The 27,300-nt window shown below is 41.6% G+C and overlaps 1 protein-coding gene across 1 annotated transcript in view; it reads left to right on the top strand.

Annotated features, from left to right (window-relative positions):
• Positions 1-17,895, top strand: part of LOC147965328 (uncharacterized) — a 38,458-nt gene extending 20,563 nt beyond the window's left edge. The window contains exons 5-8 of the mRNA XM_087530413.1: positions 16,930-17,123; positions 17,232-17,312; positions 17,389-17,552; positions 17,641-17,895. Coding sequence (XP_087386539.1) covers positions 16,930-17,123; positions 17,232-17,312; positions 17,389-17,552; positions 17,641-17,895 — 694 coding nt within the window. The remainder of the gene's footprint in view (positions 1-16,929; positions 17,124-17,231; positions 17,313-17,388; positions 17,553-17,640) is intronic.
• Positions 17,896-27,300: the final 9,405 nt, after the last annotated feature.

The raw sequence follows: 27,300 nt of genomic DNA, 5'->3' as shown, positions 1-27,300 counted from the left end.
TTACGTTGTGGTGTTCCGGGTGGCGTGAGTTGCGAAACTATTCCGCATTGTTTCAAATGTAGGCCAAACTCGTAATTCAAATATTCTCCTCCATGATCAGATCGTAGAAACTTTATTTTCTTGTTACGATGATTTTCCACTTCACTCTGAAATTCCTTGAACTTTTCAAATTTTTCATTAGGTAGATATACCCATATCTGCTTAAATCATCTGTGAAGGTGAGAAAATAACGATACCCGCCGCGAGCCTCAACATTCATTAGGCCACATACATCAGTATGTATGACCTCTAACAAATCAGCTGCTCGCTCCATAGTTCCGGAGAATGGCAGTTTAGTCATCTTGCCCATGAGGCATGCTTCGCAAGTACCAAGTGATTCATAATATAGTGATTCCAAAAGTCCATCAGTATGGAGTTTCTTCATGCGCTTTACACCAATATGACCCAAACGGCAGTGCCACAAATAAGTTGCACTATCATTATCAACTCTGCATCTTTTGGCTTCAACATTATGAATATGTGTATCACTACTATCGAGATTCAACAAAAATAGACCACTCTTCAAGGGTGCATGACCATAAAAGATATTACTCATATAAATAGAACAACCATTATTCTCTGATTTAAATGAATAATCGTCTCGCATCAACCAAGATCCAGAAATAATGTTCATGCTCAACGCTGGCACCAAATAACAATTATTTAGGTCTAAAACTAATCCTGAAGGTAGATGTAGAGATAGCGTGCCGACCGCGATCACATCGACTTTGGAACCATTTCCCACGCGCATCGTCACCTCATCCTTAGCCAATCTTCGCTTAATCTGTAGTCCCTGTTTCGAGTTGCAAATATTAGCAACAGAACCAGTATCAAATACCCAGGTGCTACTGCAAGCATTAGTAAGGTACACATCAATAACATGTATATCACATATACCTTTGTTCACTTTGCCATCCTTCTTATCCGCCAAATACTTGGGACGGTTCCGCTTCCCGTGACCAGTCTGTTTGCAGTAGAAGCACTCAATCTCAGGCTTAGATCCAGTCTTGGGTTTCTTCTCCTGAGCAGCAACTTGTTTGCCGTTCTTTTCGAAGTTCCCCTTCTTCTTCCCTTTACCCTTTTTCTTGAAACTGGTGGTCTTATTGACCATCAACACTTGATGCTCCTTTTTGATTTCTACCTCCGCAGCCTTTAGCATCGCGAAGAGCTCGGGAATTGTCTTATTCATCCCTTGCATATTATAGTTCATCACGAAGCTTTTGTAGCTTGGTGGCGGTGATTGAAGAACTCTGTTAATGACACTATCAACAGGAAGATTAACTCCCAGTTGAGTCAAGTGATTATGATACCCAGACATTTTGAGTATATGTTCACTGACAGAACTATTCTCCTCCATCTTGTAGCTATAGAACTTACTGGAGACTTCATATCTCTCAATCCGGGCATTTGCTTGAAATATTAACTTCAACTCCTGGAACATCTCATATGCTCCATGACGTTCAAAACGTTGTTGAAGTCCCGGTTCTAAGCCGCAAAGCATGGCACACTGAACTATCGAGTAGTCATTAGCTTTACTCTGCCAGACGTTCTTAACGTCATCAGCAGCATCTGCAGCAGGCCTGGCACCCAGCGGTGCTTCCAGGATGTAATTCTTCTGTGCAGCAATGAGGATAATCCTCAAGTTACGGACCCAGTCTGTGTAATTGGTACCATCATCTTTCAACTTTGCTTTCTCAAGGAACGCATTAAATTTTAACGGAACAACAGCACGGGCCATCTATCTACAATCAACATAGACAAGCAAAATACTATCAGGTACTAAGTTCATGATAAATTTAAGTTCAATTAATCATATTATTTAAGAACTCCCACTTAGATAGACATCCCTCTAATCCTCTAAGTGATCACGTGATCCAAATCAACTAAACCATGTTCGATCATCACGTGAGATGGAGTAGTTTTCAATGGTGAACATCACTATGTTGATCATATCTACTATATGATTCACGCTTGACCTATAGGTCTCAGTGTTCCGAGGCCATATCTGCATATGCTAGGCTCATCAAGTTTAACCTGAGTATTCCGCGTGTGCAAATGTTTTGCACCCGTTGTATTTGAACGTAGAGCCTATCACACCCGATCATCACGTGGTGTCTCATCACGAAGAACTTTCACAACGGTGCATACTCAGGGAGAACACTTATACATTGATAATTTAGTGAGATATCATCTTATAATGCTACCGTCAATCAAAGCAAGATAAGATGCATAAAAGATAAACATCACATGCAATCAATATAAGTGATATGATATGGCCACCATCATCTTGTGCTTGTGATCTTCATCTCCGAAGCACCGTCATGATCACCATTGTCACTGGCGCGACACTTTGATCTACATCGTAGCATCGTTGTCGTCTCGCCAACTTATGCTTCTACGAATATCGCTGCCGCTTAGTGATAAAGTACAGCATTACAGGACGATCGCATTGCATACAATAAAGCGACAACCATATGGCTCCTGCCACTTGCCGATAACTCGGTTACAAAACATGATCATCTCATACAATAAAATATAGCATCATGCCTTGACCATATCACATCACAACATGCCCTGCAAAAACAAGTTAGACGTCTTCTACTTTGTTGTTGCAAGTTTTATGTGGCTGCTATGGGCTGAGCAAGAACCGTTCTTACCTACGCATCAAAACCACAATGATAGTTTGTCAAGTTAGTGTTGTTTCAACCTTCTCAAGGATCGGGCGTAGCCACACTTGGTTCAACTAAAGTTGGAGAAACTGACACCTGCTAGCCACCTGTGTGCAAAGCACATCGATAGAACCAGTCTCGCGTAAGCGTACGCGTAATGTCGTCCGGGCCGCTTCATCCAACAATACCGCTGAACCAAAGTATGACATGCTGGTAAGCAGTATGTCTTATATCACCCACAACTCACTTGTGTTCTACTCGTGCATATAACATCTACGCATAAAACCTGGCTCGGATGCCACTGTTGGGGAACGTACTAATTTCAAAAAAAAATCCTACGCATACACAGGATCATGGTGATGCATAGCAACGAGAGGGAAGAGTGTTGTCCACGTACCCTCATAGACCGAAAGCAGAAGCGTTAGCACAACGCGGTTGATGTAGTTGTACGTATTCACGATCCGACCGATCAAGTACCAAACGTATGGCACCTCCGAGTTCAGCACATGTTCAGCTCGATGACATCCCTCGAACTCCGATCCAGACAAGCTTTGAGGGAGAGTTCCTTCAGCACGACAGCGTGGTGACGATGATGATGTTCTACCGACGCAGGGCTTCGCCTAAGCACCGCTACGATATTATCGAGGTGGACTATGGTGGAGGGGGGCACCGCACACGGCTAAGAGATCCAAGAGATTAATTGTTGTGTCTCGAGGTGCCCCCATGCCCCCGTATATAAAGGAGCAAGGGGGGAGATGTGGCCGGCCAGGAGGAGGCGTGCTACCTCTTGAGCACTGCATTGGTTTTCCCTTGAAGAGGAAAGGGTGACGCAGCAAAGCAGCGTAAGTATTTCCCTCAGTTTTTTAGAACCAAGGTATCAATCCAGTAGGAGGCCACGCACGAGTCCCTCGCACCTACACAAACAAATAAACTCCTCGCAACCAACGCGATAAAGGGGTTGTAATTCCCTTCACGGTCACCTACAAGAGTGAGATCTGATAGATGTGATAAGACAATATTTTTGGTATTTTTATGATAAAGAGAAATAAAGATGCAAGTAAAATAAATGGCAAAGGAAATAACTAAGTATTGGAAGATTAATATGATGGAAAATAGACCCGAGGGCCATAGGTTTCACTAGAGGCTTCTCTCGAGAGCATAATATTATGGTGGGTCAACAAATTACTGTTGAGCAATTGACAGAATTGAGCATAGTTATGAGAATATCTAGGTATGGTCATGTATATAGGCATCACCTCCGAGACAAGTAGACCAACTCCTGCCTGCATCTACTACTATTACTCCACACATCGACCGCTATCTAGCATGCATCTAGAGTATTAAGTTCAAGAGAACAGAGTAACGCTTTAAGCAAGATGACATGATGTAGAGGGATAAACTCATGCAATATGATATAAACACCATCTTGTTATCCTCGATGGCAACAATACAATACGTGCCTTGCTGCCCTTACTGTCACTGGGAAAGGACACCACAAGATTGAACCCAAAGCTAAGCACTTCTCCCATTGCAAGAAAGATCAATCTAGTAGGCCAAACCAAACTGATAATTTGAAGAGACTTGCAAAGATAACCAATCATACATAAAAGAATCCAGAGAAGATTCAAATATGGTTCATAGATAAACTTCATAAACCCACAATTCATCGGTCTCAACAAACACACCGCAAAATAAGATTACATCGAATAGATCTCCACAAGAGTGGGGGAGAACTTTGTATTGAGATCCAAAAAGAGAGAAGAAGCCATCTAGCTAATAACTATGGACCCGTAGGTCTGAAGTAAACTACTCACACTTCATCGGAGGGGCTATGGTGTTGATGTATAAGCCCTCCATGATCGATACCCACTCCGGCGGAGCTCCGGAAAAGGCCCCAAGATGGGATCTCATGGATACAGAAAGTTACGGCGGTGGAATTAGGGTTTTGGCTCCGTATCTGGTAGTTTGGGGTACGTAGGTATATATAGGAGGAAGGAATACGTCGGTGGAGCAACGTGGGCCCCACGAGGGTGGAGGGCGCACCTGGGGGGGCTAGGCGTGCCCCCCTACCTCGTGCCTTCCTGGTTGATTGCTTGACGTAGGGTCCAAGTCCTCTGGATCATGTTCATTCCAAAAATCACGTTCCCGAAGGTTTCATTCCGTTTGGACTCCGTTTGATATTCTTTTTCTGCGAAAACCTAAAATAGGCAAAAAAAAAAAAGCAATTCTGGGTTGGGCCTCCGGTTAATAGGTTAGTCCCAAAAATAATATAAAAGTGTATAATAAAGCCCAATAATGTCCAAAACAGGATATAATATAGCATGGAACAATCAAAAATTATAGATACATTGGAGACGCATCAAGCATCCCCAAGCTTAATTCCTGCTCGTCCTCGAGTAGGTAAATGATTAAAACATAATTTTTGATGTGGAATGCTACTTGACATAATTTCAATGTAATTCTCTTAATTGTGGTATGAATATTTAGATCCGAAAGATTCAAGACAAAAGTTTAATATGGCATAGAAATAATAATACTTCAAGCATACTAACTAAGCAATTATGTCTCTTCAAAATAACATGGCCAAAGAAAGTTATCCCTACATAATCATATAGTCTGGCTATGCTCCATCTTCACCACACAAAGTATTCAAATCATGCACAACCCCGATGACAAGCCAAGCAATTGTTTCATACTTTTGGTGTTCTCAAACTTTTTCAATCTTCACGCAATACATGAGCATGAGCCATGGACATAGCACTATATGTGGAATAGAATGGTGGTTGTGGAGAAGACAAAAAGGGAGAAGATAGTCTCACATCAACTAGGCGTATCAATGGGCTATGGAGATGCCCATTAATAGATATCAATGTGAGTGAGTAGGGATTGCCATGCAACGGATGCACTAGAGCTATAAGTATATGAAAGCTCAACAAAAAGAACTAAGTGGGTGTGCATCCTTGCTTGCCCATGAAGACCTAGGGCACCTTGAGGAAGCCCATCGTTGGAATATACAAGCCAAGTTCTATAATGAAAAATTCCCTCTAGTATATGAAAGTGATAGCATAGGAGACTCTCTATCATGAAGATCATGGTGCTACTTTGAAGCACAAGTGTGGAAAAAAGGAGAGTAGTATTGCCCCTTTTTTGGGCCTTCTTTTTTTGGCCTTTTTTGGGACAATACTCTATGAATGATGATCATCACACTTCTATTTATTTACAACTCAATGATTACAACTCGATACTAGAACAAAGTATGACTCTATATGAATGCCTCCGACGGTATACCGGGATAGCAATGATGCATGAGTGACTTATATGAAAGAATTATGAATGGTGGCTTTGCCACAATGAAAATGTCAACTACATGATCATGCGAAGCAATATGACAATGATGGAGCGTGTCATAGTAAACGAAACAGTGGAAAGTTGCATGGCAAAATATCTCAAAATGGCTATGGAAATGCCATGATAGGTAGGTATGGTGGCTGTTTTGAGGAAGGTATATGGTGGGTGTATGATACCGGTGAAAGGTGTGCGGTATTAGAGAGGCTAGCAATGGTGGAAGGATGAGAGTGCATATAATCCATGGACTCAACATTAGTCATAAAGAACTCACATACTTATTGCAAAAATCTATTAGTTATCAAAGCAAAGTACTACGCGCATGCTCCTAGGGGGATAGATTGGTAGGAAAAGACCATCGCTTGTCCCCGACCGCCACTCATAAGGAGGACAATCAATAAATACATCATGCTCCGACTTCTTAACATAACGGTTCACCATACGTGCATGCTACGGGAATCACAAACTTGAACACAAGCATTTCTCAAATTAACAACTACTCAACTAGCACGAGTCTAATATCACCATCTCCATATCTCAAAACAATTATCAAGTTTGAAACTTCTCATAGTATTCAACACACTCATAAGATTTTTTTTATTAATCTTGAATGCCTAAAATGATTAAAGCAAATTGCCATGCTGTTTTGTAGGACTCCCAAAATAATATAAGCAAAGCATGAGAGAACAATGGTTTCTATAAAACAAATCTACCAACGTGCTCTAAAAGATATAAGTGAAGCACTAGAGCAAAAACTATATAATTCAAAAGATATAAGTGAAGCACATAGAGTATTCTAACAATTTACGAATCATGTGTGTCTCTCTAAAAAAGGTGTGTGCAGCAAGTATGATTGTGGAAAACTAACAAATAAAGACTCAAATAATACAAGGCGCTCCAAGCAAAACACATATCATGTGGTAAATAAAAATATAGCTCCAAGTAAAGTTACCGATAGAAGTAGACGACAGAGGGGATGCCTTCCGGGGCATCCCCAAGCTTTGGATTTTAGGTGTCCTTAGATTATCTTGTGGGTGCCATGGGAATCCTGAAGCTTAGTCTATTTCCACTCCTTGTTCCATAATCCAGCAGCTCTTTACCCAAAACTTGAAAACTTCACAACACAAAACTTAAAGTACAAAATCTCGTGAGCTCCGTTGGTGAAAAAAAACAAAACACCACTTCAAGATACTGTAATGAACTAATTATTTATTTGTATTGGTATTAAACCTACTGTATTAAAACATCTCTATGGTTTATAAACTACTTTACTAGCCATAGATTCATCAAAATAAGCAAACAACACACGGAAAACAGAATCTGTCAAAAACAGAACAGTCTGTAGTAATATGTAGCTAACGTAAGATCTGGAACCCCAAAAATTCTAAAATAAATTTCTGGACGTGAGTAATTTATCTATTAATCATCTTCAAAAATAATTAACTAAATATCACTTTCCAAATAAAAATGGCAGCAGTTCTCGTGAGCACTAAAGTTTCTGTTTTTTACAGCAAGATTAAAAAGACTTTCCCCAAGTCTTCCCAACGGTTCTACTTGGCACAAACACTAATTAAACACAAAAAACACAACCAAAACATAGGCTAGATAAATTATTTATTACTAAAAAGGAGCAAAAATCAAGGAATAAAAATAAAATTGGGTTGCCTCCCAACAAGCGCTATCGTTTAACGCCCCTAGCTAGGCATGAAAGCAAGGATAGATCTAGGTATTGCCATCTTTGGAAGGCAATCCATAAGTCACTCTCATAATAGATTCATAAGGTAATTTAATTTTCTTCCTAGGGAAGTGTTCCATGCCTTTCCTTAACAGAAATTGGAATCTAATATTCCCTTCCTTCATATCAATAATTGCACCAATCGTTCTAAGGAAATGTCTACCAAGAATAATAGGACATGAAGGATTGCAATCTATGTCAAGAACAATAAAATCCACGGGGACATAATTCCTATTTGCAACAATAAGAACATCATTAATTCTTACCATAGGTTTCTTAATAGTGGAATCCTCAAGGTGCAAGTTTAAAGAGCAATCATCAAAATCACGGAAACCTAGCAAATCACACAAAGTCTTTGGAATCGTGGAAACACTAGCACCCAAATCACACAAAGCATAACATTGATGATCTTTAATATTAATTTTAATAGTATGTTCCCACTCATCATAAAGTTTTCTAGGGATAGAAACTCATAAGATTGCATCAAAGCATCAATGATATGTTTGGTAAAGGCTTTATTTTGACTATAAGCATGAGGAGAATTCAGCACGGATTGCAACAAGGAAATACAATCTATCAAAGCACAATTATCATAACTAAATTCCTTTAAATCCAAAATAGTGGGTTCATGAATATTTAAAGTTTTGACTTCTTCAATCTCACTTTTAACAATTTTAGCATCAAGATCTAAAGATCCGAATTTTTGGAACGCCTTCTAGGTAAAGGTGGATCATATTCAGTCCCATCATTATCAAGATTCATATTACAAAACAAAGATTTAATAGCGGACACATCAATAACTTTTAGATCTTCATCTTTATTATCATGAAAACTAGAAGAACACACTTTTATAATGCAATCTTTCTTAGCACGCATCCTAGCGGTTCATTCTTTGCACTCATCAATGGAAATTCGCATGGCTTTGAGAGACTCATCGATATAATGCTTAGGAGGAATAGATCTAAGTTTCAAATAATAAACATCAAGAGAAATTATATCAACGTTCCTAGCCAACTCATCAATCTTAAGCAATTTTTCTTCAATCAAAGCATTGAAATTATTTTGTGAGGTAATAAATCATTTAATATTAGATTCAAAATCAGAGGGTATTTTATTAAAATTTCCATAAGAATTGTTGTAGGAATTACCATAATTATTAGAGGAATTACTAGGATACGGCCTAGGATTAAAGTTTCCTCTATACGCGTTGTTACCAAAATTATTCCTACCAACAAAATTCACATCCAAAGATTCATTATTATTCTCAATCAAAGTAGACAAAGGCATATCATTCTGATCAGAAGCAACACTTTTATCAGCAAATAATTTCATAAGTTCATCCATCTTACCACTCAAAACATTAATTTCTTCTATCGCATGCACTTTCTTATTAGTAGATCTTTCAGTGTGCCATTGAGAATAATTAACCATAATATTATCTAGGAGTTTAGTAGCTTCTCCTAAAGTGATTTCCATAAAAGTGCCTCCCGCGGCCGAATCTAAAAGATCTCTAGAAGAAAAATTCAATCTGGCATAAAAATTTTGTATAATCATCCACAAATTCAAACCATGTGTAGGGCAATTATGTATCATTAATTTCATCCTCTCCCAAGCTTGTGCAACATGTTCATGATCAAGTTGCTTAAAATTCATAATATCATTTCTAAGAGAGATGATCTTAGCGGGAGGAAAATACTTAGAGATAAAAGAATCTTTGCACTTATTCCACGAATCAATACTATTTTTAGGCAAAGATGAAAACCAAGCTTTAGCACGATCTCTAAGCGAAAAAGGAAATAGCTTCAATTTAACAATATCATTGTCCACATCTTTCTTCTTTTGCATATCACACAGATCAAAAAAGTTTTTTAGATGGGTAGTGGCATCTTGACTAGGAAGGCCGGAAAACGGATCTTTCATGACAAGATTCAGCAATGCAACATTAACTTCACAAGATTCGGCATCGGTAAGAGGAGCAATTGGAGTGCTAATAAAATCATTGTTGTTAGTATTGGTAAAGTCACACAATTTGGTATTATCTTGAGACATCGGGACAAGCAAGCAATCTGGCACACAAGCAAACAAGAAACAGGCAAAAAGAGGCGAATAGAGAAAGAGAGGGAGGATGGAGAGAGAGAGGGTGAATAAAACGGCAAGGGTGAAGTGGGGGGAGAGGAAAACGAGAGGCAAATGGCAAATAATGTAATGCGGAGATAAGGGTTTGTGATGGGTACTTGATATGTTGACTTTTGCGTAGACTCCCCGGCAACGGCGCTAGAAATCCTTCTTGCTACCTCTTGAGCACTACGTTGGTTTTCCCTTGAAGAGGAAAGGGTGATGCAGCAGAGCAGCATAAGTATTTCCCTCAGTTTTTAAGAACCAAGGTATCAATCCAGTAGGAGGACACGCACGAGTCCCTCGCACCTACACAAACAAATAAACTCCTCGCAACCAACACGATAAAGGGGTTGTCAATCCCTTCACAGTCACCTACGAGAGTGAGATCTGATAGATATGATAAGATAATATTTTTGGTATTTTTATGATAAAGAGAAATAAAGATGCAAGTAAAATAAATGGCAAAGGAAATAACTAAGTATTGGAAGATTAATATGATGGAAAATAGACCCCGGGGCCATAGGTTTCACTAGAGGCTTCTCTCACAGCATAAGTATTATGATGGGTGAACAAATTATTGTTGAGCAATTGAAAGAATTGAGCATAGTTATGAGAATATCTAGGTATGATCATTTATATAGGCATCACGTCCGAGACAAGTAGACCGACTCCGGCCTGCATCTACTATTATTACTCCACACATCGACCGCTATCCAGCATGCATCTAGAGTATTAAGTTCAAGAGAACAGAGTAACGCTTTAAGCAAGATGACATGATGTAGAGGGATAAACTCATGCAATATGATATAAACCCCATCTTGTTATCCTCAATGGCAACAATACAATATGTGCCTTGCTGCCCTTACTGTCACTGGGAAAGGACACCACAAGATTGAACCCAAAGCTAAGTACTTCTCCCATTACAAGAAAGATCAATCTAGTATGCCAAACCAAACTGATAATTCGAAGAGAGTTGCAAAGATAACCAATCATACATAAAAGAATTCAGAGAAGATTCAAATATTGTTCATAGATAAACTTGATCATAAACCCACAATTCGTCGGTCTCAACAAACACACCGCAAAAGAAGATTACATCGAATAGATCTCCACAAGAGAGGGGGAGAACTTTGTATTGAGATCCAAAAAGAGAGAAGAAGCCATCTAGCTAATAACTATGGACCCGTAGGTCTGATGTAAACTACTCACACTTCATCGGAGGGGCTATGGTGTTGATATAGAAGCCCTCCGTGATCGATACCCCCTCCGGCGGAGCTCCGGAAAAGACCCCAAGATGGGATCTTGTGGATACAGAAAGTTACGGCGATGGAATTAGGGTTTTGGCTCCGTATCTGGGAGTTTGGGGGTACGTAGGTATATATAGGAGGAAGGAGTACGTCGGTGGAGCAACATGGGCCCCACAAGGGTGGAGGGCGCGCCTGGGGGGGTAGGCGCGCCCCCTACCTCGTGCCTTCCTGGTTGATTGCTTGACGTAGGGTCCAAATCCTCTTAATGATGTTCGTTCCAAAAATCACGTTCCCGAAGGTTTCATTCCGTTTGGACTCCGTTTGTTATTCTTTTTCTGCGAAACCCTAAAATAGGCAAAAAAACAGCAATTCTGGGCTGGGCCTCCGGTTAATAGGTTAGTCCCAAAAATAATATAAAAGTGTATCATAAAGCCCAAAATTATAGATACGTTGGAGACGTATCAAGGCGCGCCAGGGAGGAGTCCTACTCCCACCGGGAGTAGGACTCCCTCCTTTCCTAGTTGGAGTAGGAGAAGGGGGAAGGAGGAGGGAGAGAGGAAGGAAAGGGGGGCGCGCCCCCCCTCCTTGTCCAATTTGGACTAGAGGGGGAGGGGCGCGTGTCCTGACCTGGCCGCCCCTCCTTTTCTCCACTAAGGCACATCTTGGCCCATTAAACCCCCGGGGGGTTCCGGTAACCCCCGGTACTCCGGTAAAATCCCGATTTCACCCGGAACACTTCTGATATCCAAATATAGGCTTCCAATATATCAATATTTATGTCTCAACTATTTCGAGACTCCTCGTCATGTCCGCGATCACATCCGAAACTCCGAACTACCTTCGGTACATCAAAACACATAAACTCATAATATAACTGTCATCAAACTTTAAGCGTGCGGACCCTACGGGTTCGAGAACTATGTAGACATGACCAAGACACGTCTCCGGTCAATAACCAATAGTGGAACCTGGATGCTCATATTGGCTCCTACATATTCTACGAAGATCTTTATCGGTCAAACCGCATAACAACATACGTTGTTCCCTTTGTCATCGGTAAGTTACTTGCCCGAGATTCGATCGTCGGTATCTTAATACCTAGTTCAATCTCGTTACCGGCAAGTCTCTTTACTCGTTCTGTAATACATCATCCCGCAACTAACTCATTAGTTGCAATGCTTGCAAGGCTTATAGTGATGTGCATTACCGAGTGGGCCCAGAGATACCTCTCCGACAATCGGAGTGACAAATCCTAATCTCGAAATACGCCAACCCAACAAGTACCTTCGGAGACACCTATAGAGCACCTTTATAATCACCCAGTTACGTTGTGATGTTTGGTGGCACACAAAGTGTTCTTCCGGTAAACGGGAGTTGCATAATCTCATAGTCATAGGAACATGTATAAGTCATGAAGAAAGCAATAGCAGAATACTAAACGATCGAGTGCTAAGCTAACGGAATGGGTCAAGTCAATCACATCATTCTCCTAATGATGTGATCCCATTAATCAAATGACAACTCATGTCAATGGTTAGGAAACATAACCATCTTTGATCAACGAGCTAGTCAAGTAGAGGCATACTAGTGACACTCTGTTTGTTTATGTATTCACACTAGTATTATGTTTCCGGTTAATACAATTCTAGCATGAATAACAAACATTTATCATGATATAAGGAAATAAATAATAACTTTAGTATTGCCTCTAGGGCATATTTCCTTCATTTTTCCTGCTGTCGATCGATATGGGAGGTGCTCGTTTGGGCCGCGAGCCTGCTATAGGGCCTACCTTTCACTTACGTTATTGACCGATCAAAATTGAAATGTTTTTCTTCATTTTTTACATTGTCTGCTCGTGCGCTGGGACGAACAAAACTAGCATGGGCCAACCTGGATGACTCAAACTAGGCGCATAGTTTCCAGCCACCCGAGGCGGCCGCCCATACCAGCCCCTACGGTGGCGTCACCCCTTTTTGCGTGTATGATTGGGGTAGTGAAAAATATTCCAGTGGCACTTTTGATTTACCCACAAAATGGTTGAATTGCCATTTTCTATGAACTGAGTTCGCCAATAATGTGAAGGATGCCAGTCTTTTCATCCTATGTAGATTGCTTAGATCTCGATATGCCAAATGTAATCGCATGAAATATACAGTAAAAGCCAATGTGATGTGTGTGGCTATAACTAGTCTGACAACCCGTCCTCATATAACATATCAAGGACGCACCATCTTATCAGATTAACCATTCGACTTACCAATGCACTGTGGCAAGAAAGAAGTATTGGGACTGCGAATCCAAGCAATTGATGCCATGGACTCCTTTGTAGAACCTTGTAAGTGAAAAAGAAGTTGCAGTGTGCCTGTACAAAGAGCTACCGTAAGTTCAGTTACCTGCTTCATAGAATTTTAGTTAGCCACTTATTGCAAAATTGTTCAATTACGTTGCTTGGCTTAATTTAGTTTGCTACTGATTACATAATGTCATAGCCTATTAATCCTATTATTGACTGCGTCTATCTATGTGTGTCATACTTACTGTTAAGAATTACCTGTTTGCCTGAACTTAAATAGCTACTTAAGTATGTAGATAGTTGGCCATACGTACTTCTAGGGTGCAGCAGAATTCACGTGTAATTTACGTTTTGATACCTTGTTTATATTATATTATATATATAAGCACTATTCTAATCCTGGGATCAGAATAGTTATTAGGATCACAGCTCGCCCTATAAGGAGGCGCGTAGATCTTTCTGAACTCCACGAACTGCCCCACCAGTCCCAGCTAAAAAAACCCCGCCACGAGGCCACAACCACGACCCCCACCACCTCCCCCCAATCCCATCGCCGCCGATCTCGCCATGGATCCACTCGCCCCGGCCTGGACTCTCTGCCGCCGGAGCCCCACTCGTCGCCGGCCCTACCAACCGCGCGAGCCGCCCCCCTTAGCCCGGCCGTCACTCCCCGACATCGACCCGGATGCATCTCCTGCCCCCTCGGTCCATACCCTTCCCCCCGGACTCCCTCCCCTCCATAGCACCGCCGACCTCCCTCCACTGCGCCGCCAGGCTTCCTCCACTGTGTCGCCGGCCTCCCTCCAGTGCGCCCCCAGCCTCCCCGAGCCAAACGCGGCACTCACCACCAACAGGCGACCCCGTCGCCGCTCCTCCCTCAGCCGGTGACACCGCCGCCGCCCATCCCCAAGCAGGCGCCTCCGTGTCCGGCCCGGCCCCAGCCGCAGACGCGCTGCAGCCCCGACCCCAACCGGCGACACACCACACCCCGCCTCCAATAGATCGGGAGGAGACATCGCCACACCACCTCCCGGAGCACGTCGGGGGTCGTCAGATCCGGCAAGATCCTTCACCACCCTTTACTCGCTGGTGACCACTTTCCATTTTTTTGGAATTGAAGTTCAGGTACAACAGAGGAAGAAAACTTTAGATAGTTCTTGCATATAAATTCAGAAGAATGTTGTTCATACACTGTTTGACTTTCCATTATAAATGTACATACATGTTTATGCCTGCGCACCACCGCTGCCTGCAACCCGCCTGACGCAGCCGCTCAAATTTCCCATCGCTGGCGGTCGCGGCATCAATTGTGGCTGGATGGAGATGCAAAAATGGTCGTACGCACTAAAACAAATCCTCCCAACAGTCCGTCAGTAGCAGAGGGTAATTCAGTTACTTGTTCTTGCAGATGCTAGAGTAATTTCCTTCGGTCCACATTGAGCAGAGGTCATGGCATCTATTTCTTTTTTTTCTGTATGAAAAATTATGAAAAGGAAGGAATGGTCTGGCTGGATGAGCAGTTCTATTTGAGTTCTCCCTACGGATACTTAGAATTATATTTCCAAATATTAAGTTCCCTTTGATATTTGATTAGTACTCCACCTTGCAAGCAAGGATGCTCTAAAAATTGAACACATGATGCTTGATACACTGCGGCTCAAGTTCTCTGTTATTTCCTGTTGAAGGTCATCAGCAGGGCACAAGGCACATGAGGACGGTTGCCCGGACCTGACTTGTATCCATTCTGCCTCCATCAGAACTGTGACGGCCATGCGTCCGTTGAGCGTCGACTTCGTCTGTCCGTGAGCACCTCTTCCACACAATCAACCACAGATACACGGATACACATGTACTCGTATACTTGTACTTCATAGCTGCTGACCTCTCTGAATTTGTGTGCATGTTTTTTGGTGCATGTCATTGCATAACTCCACCACTGAATTTGGAATTTCAGTCAATGCTTAAACTTGGTAAAAAAGAGCGAGAAACAATGACAAATGATGTGTGTTTTTCAGGGAAGTGAGCTGAGAATTTAGATGTTCCTTTCACAATATTGAGGGCATCGATCAAGCTAGTGTATGGTCATAAAAAACTAGTATGATGTTATGTATTTATGGTTCTAGGAAAGATGGTTTCTACGTCAAAAGTATGTGGTAGTTGTGTGTGCGTGTGCCCGCGCGCGTGTTTCTGTGTGTGCTTGTGTGATGGGTGTGTCCTTTTATTTTACTAGTTGACCCGTTGCGCCAAATGGCGCAGATACCCGCTGAAGACATGTTGTTGATGAAAAGAGTTTCATGCTGCAAGAACCTTGAACTGAACCATAGTTTGGGAAAAGGGAAATTTTGCATAATATGAATATGTTCAATCTGAAAAAATGGCCACTATGATGAGGTAGTAAAGTTGGCATCTTTGAAAAAATTTAGCAAGTTTGAAATGATGGTTATCATGATGAAAAATTTGTGCATGCATATATTTCTTGGGATGATGAGAGAGTAAAGTTGGCTTGGCTGCATTTTTTCAGCAAGTTTGAAAACATGCAGTATGATGAGAAAGCAAAGTTGGCTTGGTTGTAATTTTTTTAGCAAGTTTGAAAACATGGTTATCATGATGAAAAAGTTGGGCATGCATATATTTCTTGGAAAAAAGAGGGGAAAAGATAAGAAACCTAAGGGAAAAAGACATAATATAGTCGGTTTATCTTAAAATAGTTGATTTATTTTAATAGCATAGAGTGAAAGCCGAAACAAAAAAATTCGTTGGTATGAAAAATGAAGATAGAAGTGTTTTGAAATGTTGTCTCTCTTGATAAAAATCGGCTGTACCAATTACTAAGGCATATATGAATATAGTTGGTTTATTTTAATATACTTGGTTTACTTTAATACCATAGAGTCAAAGTTGAAACAAAAAAACAGCCATTGCTATGAAAAATTAAATTAGAAGTGTTTTGAAAAGGTTGTGTCTCTCAATAAAAAACGGTTGTACCAATTAGTGAGGCATATGCATGTATTATGTGCACTGAAAGTTATGGGCCTGTTTCTCCTAAAAGAAAAGAGCTATGTGTCTATTTTCTTTTAGAAGCATGTCTAATATTATTTAAAGAGTATTTAAGGCTTACTAGGCTGGCCTGCTTGTTGTTTGGCCCACGGGCAATTTTTCTGCCTGGCCCGCTCGTTGTAGAATATCAAGCGGTAGGCATCGGTCCCCTGCCATTCCTCTTACTCGGCATCTCCGTCTGGTGGTCGAACCCTTCCTTGAGAGATGAACCCTAGCGTTTGCGTGCTGGTGAGATTTCTTCCCCTTTTTGACTGGCTGGGGCTTATTTGAAACATGGATCTGGTCCGCATTCATTTGGATTTGGCAACTCCTTTCGTTTTCAGCCGACTCCTACTCCATTGCTGTCTTTTTTCAGTATGATGTTTTCTGCCTGTTTCCACATAGTTTGTGCCGATTGAAAATCTTTGCTGTTTAGGTTTGAAGGCATGAGGGGAGATCGCATCAACGATCCTTGAACATTAGCTCTGATGAGAGCGTGGACAGCAGCTCTGATGAAGCTCTGGACACGAGCTCTGATGAACCCGCGTACACCAGCTCTGATGAAGGTGTGGACACGAGCTCTGATGAACGGGCGTACAGCAGCTCTGATGATGGCGTGGACACAAGCTCTGATGAAGGTAATTTTAGTAATGGTAAACATCAGACATTTAATCTAATAAAATGTGGCCATGATCTGTACTTTAGTCATTTGCGCTTATGGGCCATTTGTTTGTTGAATTATTGAGGCATGTGCTACCGTATGAAGAAAAAGAAGGTTCAGAAGACATGCAAGGATGTGTGTGACTGCCCTAGAGAGTACTCAGTTGGTAAGGACTAATGCTATATAATCCAAAGTGTTTCTTTCTATAGATAGGAAATTAATTATTTTACTTTTATTGTTAGGATATGATCCTAATTCTGAAGCCGACTGGATGTATTCAAAGAAATTTATGATGTCAAAGTGTGCTCGAAAGCGTCTTAGCTGCTATGTTCGTTCTGTTAAGCCTGCTATTAGGCACTATGTGTGTGAGATGAACAAGACTTTTACCAAAGCTGGGCAGAGAATGGTGAGAAGCGAATTTATTTGCCTATATGTGTATTTTGCCTGCTCTATCAATCATAATGTATAACTATAAGTCTGTTGAATGCTTGTAGTACTTCTCTACTTTGTTCACTGAGAAGCACCTCATGAAGTTTCTCTCCAGTCCGGTTGACCGAATGCGGATTAAGCTTTCATCTGGGCATTGTTTAACCTATGTTCGACTGATAAAAGGGGTTGATAAGAGGGCTGCTATAACACATAACTGGAGCCGCTTTGCGGAAAGAGCGAAGCTAAAAGAACGGGAAATCTATGTCTTTTTTCTCCGACATTGCAAGGAGGTGCCAGAGTTCACTGTGCACAAAATCTGAAGAGGTTGGTGTATGGAACATAATTTTATTTCTGAAAGAAATATTTAGTTTATTTCCTAGTCTAAGTAAGTATGGGTTTTTGTAGGTTTCTGTGATGAAGTTTGGAAGTAGGAAGATGGGAAGGTGTTCTGCAAGGACATGTAGATATGTTCTCTAGTATGATGGTATGCCTATGTTTAGTAATGTTCAGTCGTTTGATAGACTATGGTCGGGTTTGTTGGGCCAAGGGAACCAGGATGCTTTTCTTTTGGCAGTAATGTATCCTCTATGCTATCTATGTAATGTAATGATGATGAAGACTCTAAACTATTAGTGAGCTATATGCGTTTTCCTAACATTGTAATTCTGTTTGTCTGAAGTAATTAAGCGTACGCACATAGATATAGCATAGTTAGTACATGGGATTTCATAAGATAGGATTAAAGTTTTGGCTGCATGAAAATACTCCCCACAAAGGATAATAAGTTTTGGTAATGCCTTTGAGCTAGCTTTCAAAAGTATCCTGGTCGACGTTGTTGCTTGGGTTTATAGCTCATTGCCATGGTCGAACAACGCTCTTTTTGCACTTCTTTTTCCATACACCCTGCATACAGTGCTTTGTTGGTTGGTCAAAGAGGAAGATAGTTGATTTAGTAGGTTTTTCTTGTGAGTGTTTTACCTAGTAGTTCCATTGCCTGCGATTTCCGGGTCCAGCTTGCTGGTGGCAGGAAAGAGGTTAGAGATCACTTCAGCTGGCGGTGTGTTCGTTGCGCTGCCATTGAACTGTGGTTCTTCTTCAGGTGTTGGAACCAATTCATCATCGGGTTCCTGAAACTTGTCATGATATATACATGGACTATTTTTTGTATGTGTAAAACTGGTACACAAACTAAGACAAAAGTATGTCTAATATACCTCAAGAAGCAGTGTATTTGGACTGTCATCGTTGGATGAAAGCAGCAATGTTAATGGTTGCACCCTATCTCTTTCCATGGCTTCGACTTGTTTTTTAAGCTGCATAGTAGATTGCTCAAAACCCCATGACCAGGATGTTGCTTGTAGAAGTTCTCTTCTGCATTTCTTTAGGGGTTGTAGGTTTGCATCATCAAATACTACTATGTTGTTTTCTTGTAGATAGCTTATTGCAGCTACATTAGCTGATTCAGCAGCTTCGAGGGATGTAGTTTTGAAATCCCCATAAAAAAATTGGTTCTCTGGCTGCCCAGCCTCTATGAGGTGGTAAGTTGATTGAAAGAGAGGCAATTAGGCCATGCTCTCACATGTCAAGTATGTCATGGACAGTTATTTGCAGCTTAAGAGTGTTCGTGGCTTGTTGAAGAATGTAACGTTTGCTTATGTTGACATGGGTTGGCGACATCGGCAAGTTGTAAATTAGGCATGAATCACGCAAATGCACAAAGATGTCATTGCATAAATGCTTTAATCGACTATATAAATAGGAAGTAAATTACCCAATTGTCTTGAGGCACGTACCTGTGGAAGGCCCCTGACCATGAGTTCTTCGTCCAATGGAGAATCCGGATTCTCTCTCGCCATATCCTTGCACTGGATGCGTGGTTTACGGAGTTGGAAGATAGAGGCGGCTCGGGGGGAGGTAGATCGAACTGGAAATGGATGCGGCTGATAGAAACCCTAGAATCTGTGAGTTGGAGCCAGTGTGCTTGCTGTATATGGACTGCTGTGGGCTTGTCAAGGGTTTTCAGTGCGGCCTGATATGGACACCAGGCCCAAGGCTTTATTCATTTTTTTAGCACGTGTATTTTAGAATATGATCCCACTTTCACAGCCGTGCGATCGAATTTTCACAGGCAGATAGAAACGAGCTATTTTGCACTGCATTAGCGAATTTAGTTTTGCTATCTACAGAAACAGGAATTGTATACGCAATAGGAATCCTGTAGTATATTGATGGCCTTGGCTATGCCAGTTATAGAGACATACATGGCACTAAAAATTAAATAAAAAGTCACACAGACATAAACGGTACAAGCAACAGAGTCTTAACAGGGCCATCATTACTTCTTACACAGTCTTCGCAAGTCTTACACAGACAGAGAAATATAATTATACATTACGGTTAATCTATGCGGTTAAACAAAAGGATCGAAATAGACTACAATTCTAAAAGGTCTGGTTTAGGATCCATTCTTGTAGAACAGAACTCTAGAAACCTCTCCTGATGCTTTTTAGTTGCTTTTCTGATTTGAGCACCCTGCGCTTGAGCCTTTCTGCTATCTTCTCAATGTTGTTAAGAGGTTCGTTCATAAGTTGATCCATGGGTTCTTTCCCAGATGATCTGTTGGGCGGTCACATTGCATATATGATCAGATAATCCATGCATGTATCTTGTAAGAATGAACCAGCCCATAGCATTTTTCTTGTTCTTATACCTAGCCATCATTAATCTGTTCTTGATGGATCTGTTCTTCGCCTTTGTTTTCTGCTTGTTATACTTCGCCACTGCTAGCTCATGCTTTAGAGACTAATTTTCCTCATCCAGTTTCTTCATGTTGTTGTAATTGTAGTCTCTTAGTTCAGTCTTAACCATGCATTTTATGTATCCAATTGCCTCCATGGCAGCACTGTCCTCTGACATTGCATGATCGATACATTGTACCCCGGGAGTAGCCATACGACTGCCATGATCTTCAACATATGATGTGGGCGTATGGAAAAAAACAGTGACACATACTCTATCGTCGTCACATGCTTTGCTTCGATATTCAGCTGCTGGAAGTTCTAAAGTCTGTAAAAGAACATCCAGCATCATCCTGTAAGGGATTTTGATCATCGGTGGTATGGCCTGTGATTTTAAACGGATGTCATTAGGCGCGAGGGCATGAATCATATTTCGGCAGGTAAAAGCTTTTACAAGGGAAAGTGTACTTTGAATAACCCAAGCAGAACTAACACCATATTAGTTTTTTCTATGGTAACAGCTGAATGAAGATAACTAATTTATCCTGGAAAACTTTATGCATAAGAGCATAAGGTATGCACCGACGGTGTAGACCACAACATTCACTACCTGGTAGGTTCTAATTATCACAAGCATGAATTAATGACTATCACAAGTGTGAATTGAATCCTGAATGCAATGTATAAACAGGAGTAGTGTGCCTGTATGAAACAAAAAGACACACATCTAACACTGAAATAATGCAGGAAGCTCTCTAGTACTGTGCCTATATGAAACAAAAAGACTTTGGTGTGTGCTTGTATGGAAGTATTTGGTGTATTCTTTTTAGATGACCACGCCAGCATTGGTTTTCATGGTTCAAAATTTGCCTTGCTGAGTGGTGTCAGTACAGGCATATCTTTTAGCCTGCTTAAAACTTCATGACACTAAGAAATAGTTTTCATAACAAGCCCACGAATCTTAAACTACGAATCTTCCTGAGAGGAAATAGGCACAGAAAAAGTATCCACAACAGATGACTAAAGTATAAGTTGTTTTCTACTATATAACCACCAACCTCATAGCGGGGCTGCGAATTCACATACTGAGTGTAGGCCTCTTCCATGCCTGCCATCTCCTCCTGCATCAAAAATTCGAACAGCTTCAGTGCATACCAAGGAAAATCATTCTGGTCAAAGGAATGCTTTTTTATTTTTCTGAAAGAAAGCCACCTCAAGCAGCTGGCCTTCAGATTGGTTATTGTTGGAGTATTCTTCATCCGGAGAAAACCTAGAATGTATCTCCTCTGCATCCAGTGGCATCTCCTGTGAAATCAGGTAGATAGATTAAGCACCGACCACAGCTGCAAGCTTAATCAGAAAGAGGGCACATAGATCTGCGGCTACATCACTGAATTGTAAGGGTAGTTACTGAAGGAAATATGCCCTAGAGGCAATAATAAAATTATTATTTATTTCCTTATATCATGATAAATGTTTATTATTCATGCTAGAATTGTATTAACCGGAAACATAATACATGTGTGAATACATAGACAAACAAAGTGTCACTAGTATGCCTCTACTTGACTAGCTTGTTAATCAAAGATGGTTATGTTTCCTAACCATGAGCAATGAGTTGTTATTTGATTAACGGGATCACATCATTAAGTGAATGATCTGATTGACATGACCCATTCCATTAGCTTAGCACCCGATCGTTTAGTATGTTGCTATTGCTTTCTTCATGACTTATACATGTTCCTATAACTATGAGATTATGCAACTCCCGTTTTCCGGAGGAGCACTTTGGGTGCTACCAAACGTCACAATGTAACTGGGTGATTATAAAGGAGTACTACAGGTGTCTCCAAAGGTACATGTTGGGTTGGCGTATTTCGAGATTAGGATTTGTTACTCCGATTGTCGGAGAGGTATCTCTGGGCCCTCTCGGTAATGCACATCACTTAAGCCTTGCAAGCATTGCAACTAATAAGTTAGTTGCGAGATGATGTATTACAGAACAAGTAAAGAGACTTGCCAGTAACGAGATTGAACTAGGTATTTGGAATACCGACGATCGAATCTCGGGCAAGTAACATACCGATGACAAAGGGAACGACGTATGTTGTTATGCGGTCTGACCGATAAAGATCTTCATAGAATATGTAGGAGCCAATATGGGCATCCAGGTCCCGCTATTGGTTATTGACCGGAGACGTGTCTCAGTCATGTCTACATTGTTCTCGAACCCGTAGGGTCCGCACGCTTAAGGTTACGATGACAGTTATATTATGAGTTTATGCATTTTGATGTACCGAAGGTTGTTCGGAGTCCCGGTGTGATCACGGACATGACGAGGAGTCTCGAAATGGTCGAGACATAAAGATTGATATATTGGAAGCCTATGTTTGGATATCGGAAGTGTTCCGGGTGAAATCGGGATTTTACCGGAGTACCGGGAGGTTACCGGAACCCCCCGGGAGCTATATGGGCCTTAGTGGGCTTTAGTGGAAAAGAGAAGGGGCAGCCCAAGATGGGCCACGCGCCTCCCCCCTCCCCTAGTCCTATTAGGACAAGGAGAGGTGGCCGGCCCCCCCTCTCTCTTTTCCCCCTTCGCGAATCCTATTCCAACTAGGATTGGGGAGGAATCCTACTCCCAGAGGGAGTAGGACTCTCCTGGCGCACCATCCTCGGCCGGCCAGCCTCCCCCCCTTATTCCTTTATATACGGAGGCAGGGGCACCCCAGAGACACACAAGTTGATCCACGTGATCTATTTCTTAGCCGTGTGCGGCGCCCCAGCCACCATAGTCCTCGATAATATTGTAGCGGTGCTTAGGCGAAGCCCTGCAGCAGTAGCACGTCAAGATCATCACCACGCCGTCGTGCTGACGGAACTCTTCCCCGACACTTTGCTGGATCGGAGTCCGAGGATCGTCATCGAGCTGAACGTGTGCCAAAACTCGGAGGTGCCGTAGTTTCGGTGCTTGATCGGTCGGATCGTGAAGACGTACGACTACATCAACCAAACGCTTCCGTTGTCGATCTACTAGGTATGTAGATCATACTCTCCCCTCTCGTTGGTATGCATCACATGATCTTGCGTGTCCGTAGGAAATTTTTTGAAATTACTACGAAACCCAACAGTGGTATCAGAGCCAAGTTTTATATGTTGATGTTATATGCACGAGTAGAACACAAGTGAGTTGTGGGCGATATAAGTCATACTGCCTACCAGCATGTCATACTTTGGTTCGGTGGTATTGTTGGATGAAGCGGCCCAGAGCGACATTACGCGTACGCTTACGCGAGACCGGTTCTCCCGACGTGCTTTGCACAGAGGTGGCTTGTGGGTGATAGTTTCTCCAACTTTAGTTGAACCGAGTATGGCTACGCCCGGTCCTTGCGAAAGTTAAAACGGAGTCAAATTGACAAACTATCGTTGTGGTTTTGATGCGTAGGTGAGATTGGTTCTTACTTAAGCCCGTAGCAGCCACGTAAAACTTGCAACAACAAAGTAGAGGACATCTAACTTGTTTTTGCAGGGCATGTTGTGATGTGATATGGTCAAAGCATGATGCTGAATTTTATTGTATGAGATGATCATGTTTTGTAACCGAGTTATCGGCAACCGGCAGGAGCCATATGGTTGTCGCTTTATTGTATGCAATGCAATCGCGATGTAATGCTTTACTTTATCACTAAACGGTAGCGATAGTCGTGGAAGCATAAGCTTGGCGAGACGACAATGATGCTACGATGGAGATCAAGGTGTCACGCCGATGACGATGGTGATCACGACGGTGCTTCGGAGATGGAGATCACAAGCACAAGATGATGATGGCCATATCATATCACTTATATTGATTGCATGTGATGTTTATCTTTTATGCATCTTATCTTGCTTTGATTGACGGTAGCATTATAAGATGATCTCTCACTAAATTATCAAGTAGTGTTCTCCCTGAGTATGCACCGTTGCGAAAGTTCTTCGTGCTGAGACACCACGTGATGATCGGGTGTGATAGGTTCTACGTTCAAATACAACGGGTGCAAAACAGTTGCACACGCGGAATACTCAGGTTAAACTTGACGAGCCAAGCATATACAGATATGGCCACGGAACACGGAGACCGAAAGGTCGAGCGTGAATCATATAGTAGATATGATCAACATAAAGATGTTCACCAATGAAACTACTCCATCTCACATGATGATCGGACATGGTTTAGTTGATTTGGATCACGTGATCACTTAGAGGATTAGAGGGATGTCTATCTAAGTGGGAGTTCTTAAGTAATATGATTAATTGAACTTAAATTTATCATGAACTTAGTCCCTGATAGTATCTTGCTTGTTTATGTTGATTGTAGATAGATGGCTCGTGCTGCTGTTCCGTTGAATTTTAATGCGTTCCTTGAGAAAGCAAAGTTGAAAGATGATGGTAGCAATTACACGGACTGGGTCCGTAACTTGAGGATTATCCTCATTGCTGCACAGAAGAATTACGTCCTGGAAGCACCGCTGGGTGCCAGGCCTACTGCAGGAGCAACGCCGAATGTTATGAACGTCTGGCAGAGCAAAGCTGATGACTACTCGATAGTTCAGTGTGCCATGCTTTACGGCTTAGAATCGGGACTTCAACGACGTTTTGAACGTCATGGAGCATATGAGATGTTCCAGGAGTTGAAGTTAATATTTCAAGCAAATGCTCGGATTGAGAGATACGAAGTCTCCAATAAGTTCTATAGCTGCAAGATGGAGGAGAACAGTTCTGTCAGTGAGCATATACTCAAAATGTCTGGGTATAATAATCACTTGATTCAGTTGGGAGTTAATCTTCCGGATGACTGCGTCATTGACAGAATTCTCCAATCACTGCCACCAAGCTACAAGAGCTTCGTGATGAACTATAATATGCAAGGGATGAATAAGACTATTCCCGAGCTCTTCGCGATGCTGAAAGCTGCGGAGGTAGAAATCAAGAAGGAGCATCAAGTGTTGATGGTCAACAAGACCACTAGTTTCAAGAAAAAGGGCAAAGGGAAGAAGAAGGGGAACTTCAAAAAGAACGGCAAGCAAGTTGCTACTCAAGAGAAGAAACCCAAACCTGGACCTAAGCCTGAAACTGAGTGCTTCTATTGCAAGCAGACTGGTCACTTGAAGCGGAACTGCCCCAAGTATTTGGCGGATAAGAAGGATGGCAAGGTGAACAAAGGTATATGTGATATACATGTTATTGATGTGTACCTTACTAATGCTCGCAGTAGCACCTGGGTATTTGATACTGGTTCTGTTGCTAATATTTGCAACTCGAAACAGGGACTACGGATTAAGCGAAGATTGGCTAAGGACGAGGTGACGATGCGCGTGGGAAACGGTTCCAAAGTCGATGTGATCGCAGTCGGCACGCTACCTCTACATCTACCTTCGGGATTAATATTAGACCTGAATAATTGTTATTTGGTGCCAGCGTTGAGCATGAACATTATATCTGGATCTTGTTTGATGCGAGACGGTTATTCATTTAAATCGGAGAATAATGGTTGTTCTATTTATATGAGTAATATCTTTTATGGTCATGCACCCTTGAAGAGTGGTCTATTCTTGTTAAATCTCGATAGTAGTAATACACATATTCATAATGTTGAAACCAAAAGATGTAGAGTTGATAATGATAGTGCAACTTATTTGTGGCACTGCCGTTTAGGTCATATCGGTGTAAAGCGCATGAAGAAACTCCATGCTGATGGACTTTTGGAACCACTTGATTATGAATCACTTGGTACTTGCGAACCGTGCCTCATAGGCAAGATGACAAAAACACCGTTCTCCGGTACTATGGAGAGAGCAACAGATTTGTTGGAAATCATACATACAGATGTATGTGGTCCAATGAATATTGAGGCTCGTGGCGGATATCGTTATTTTCTCACCTTCACAGATGATTTAAGCAGATATGGGTATATCTACTTAATGAAACATAAGTCTGAAACATTTGAAAAGTTCAAGGAATTTCAGAGTGAAGTTGAAAATCATCGTAACAAGAAAATAAAGTTTCTACGATCTGATCGTGGAGGAGAATATTTGAGTTACGAGTTTGGTGTACATTTGAAAAATTGGGGAATAGTTTCGCAACTCACGCCACCCGGAACACCACAGCGTAATGGTGTATCCGAACGTCGTAATCGTACTTTACTGGATATGGTGCGATCTATGATGTCTCTTACTGATTTACCGCTATCGTTTTGGGGATACGCTCTAGAGACGGCCGCATTCACGTTAAATAGGGCACCATCAAAATCCGTTGAAATGACGCCTTATGAACTGTGGTTTGGCAAGAAACCAAAGTTGTCGTTTCTGAAAGTTTGGGGCTGCGATGCTTATGTGAAAAAGCTTCAACCTGATAAGCTCGAACCCAAATCGGAGAAATGTGTCTTCATAGGATATCCAAAGGAGACTATTGGATACACCTTCTATCACAGATCCGAAGGCAAGACTTTGTTGCTAAATTCGGAAACTTTCTAGAGAAGGAGTTTCTCTCGAAAGAAGTGAGTGGGAGGAAAGTAGAACATGATGAGGTAACTATACCTGCTCCCTTATTGGAAAGTAGTACATCACAGAAAACTGTTTGTGTGACACCTACACCAGTTAGTGAGGAAGTTAATGATAATGATCATGAAACTTCAGAACAAGATACTACTGAACCTCGTAGATCAACCAGAGTAAGATCCGCGCTAGAGTGGTACGGTAATCCCGTTCTGGAAGTCATGATGCTAGATCATGATGAACCTACGAACTATGAAGGAGCAATGGTGAGCCCAGATTCCGCAAAGTGGCTTGAAGCCATGAAATCTGAGATGGGATCCATGTATGAAAACAAAGTATGGACTTTGGTTGACTTGCCCGATGATCAGCAAGCAATTGAGAATAAATGGATCTTCAAGAAGAAGACTGACGCTGACGGTAATATTACTGTCTACAAAGCTCGACTTGTCGCAAAAGG

This window comes from Triticum urartu, chromosome 6A (assembly GCF_056163025.1).
Source record: "Triticum urartu cultivar PI428250 chromosome 6A, HENAU_Tu73, whole genome shotgun sequence".
Taxonomy (NCBI): Eukaryota; Viridiplantae; Streptophyta; class Magnoliopsida; order Poales; family Poaceae; genus Triticum; species Triticum urartu.
The sequence above is the reverse complement of the archived record's forward strand: the minus strand, read 5'-3'. Positions and strand labels throughout refer to the sequence as shown.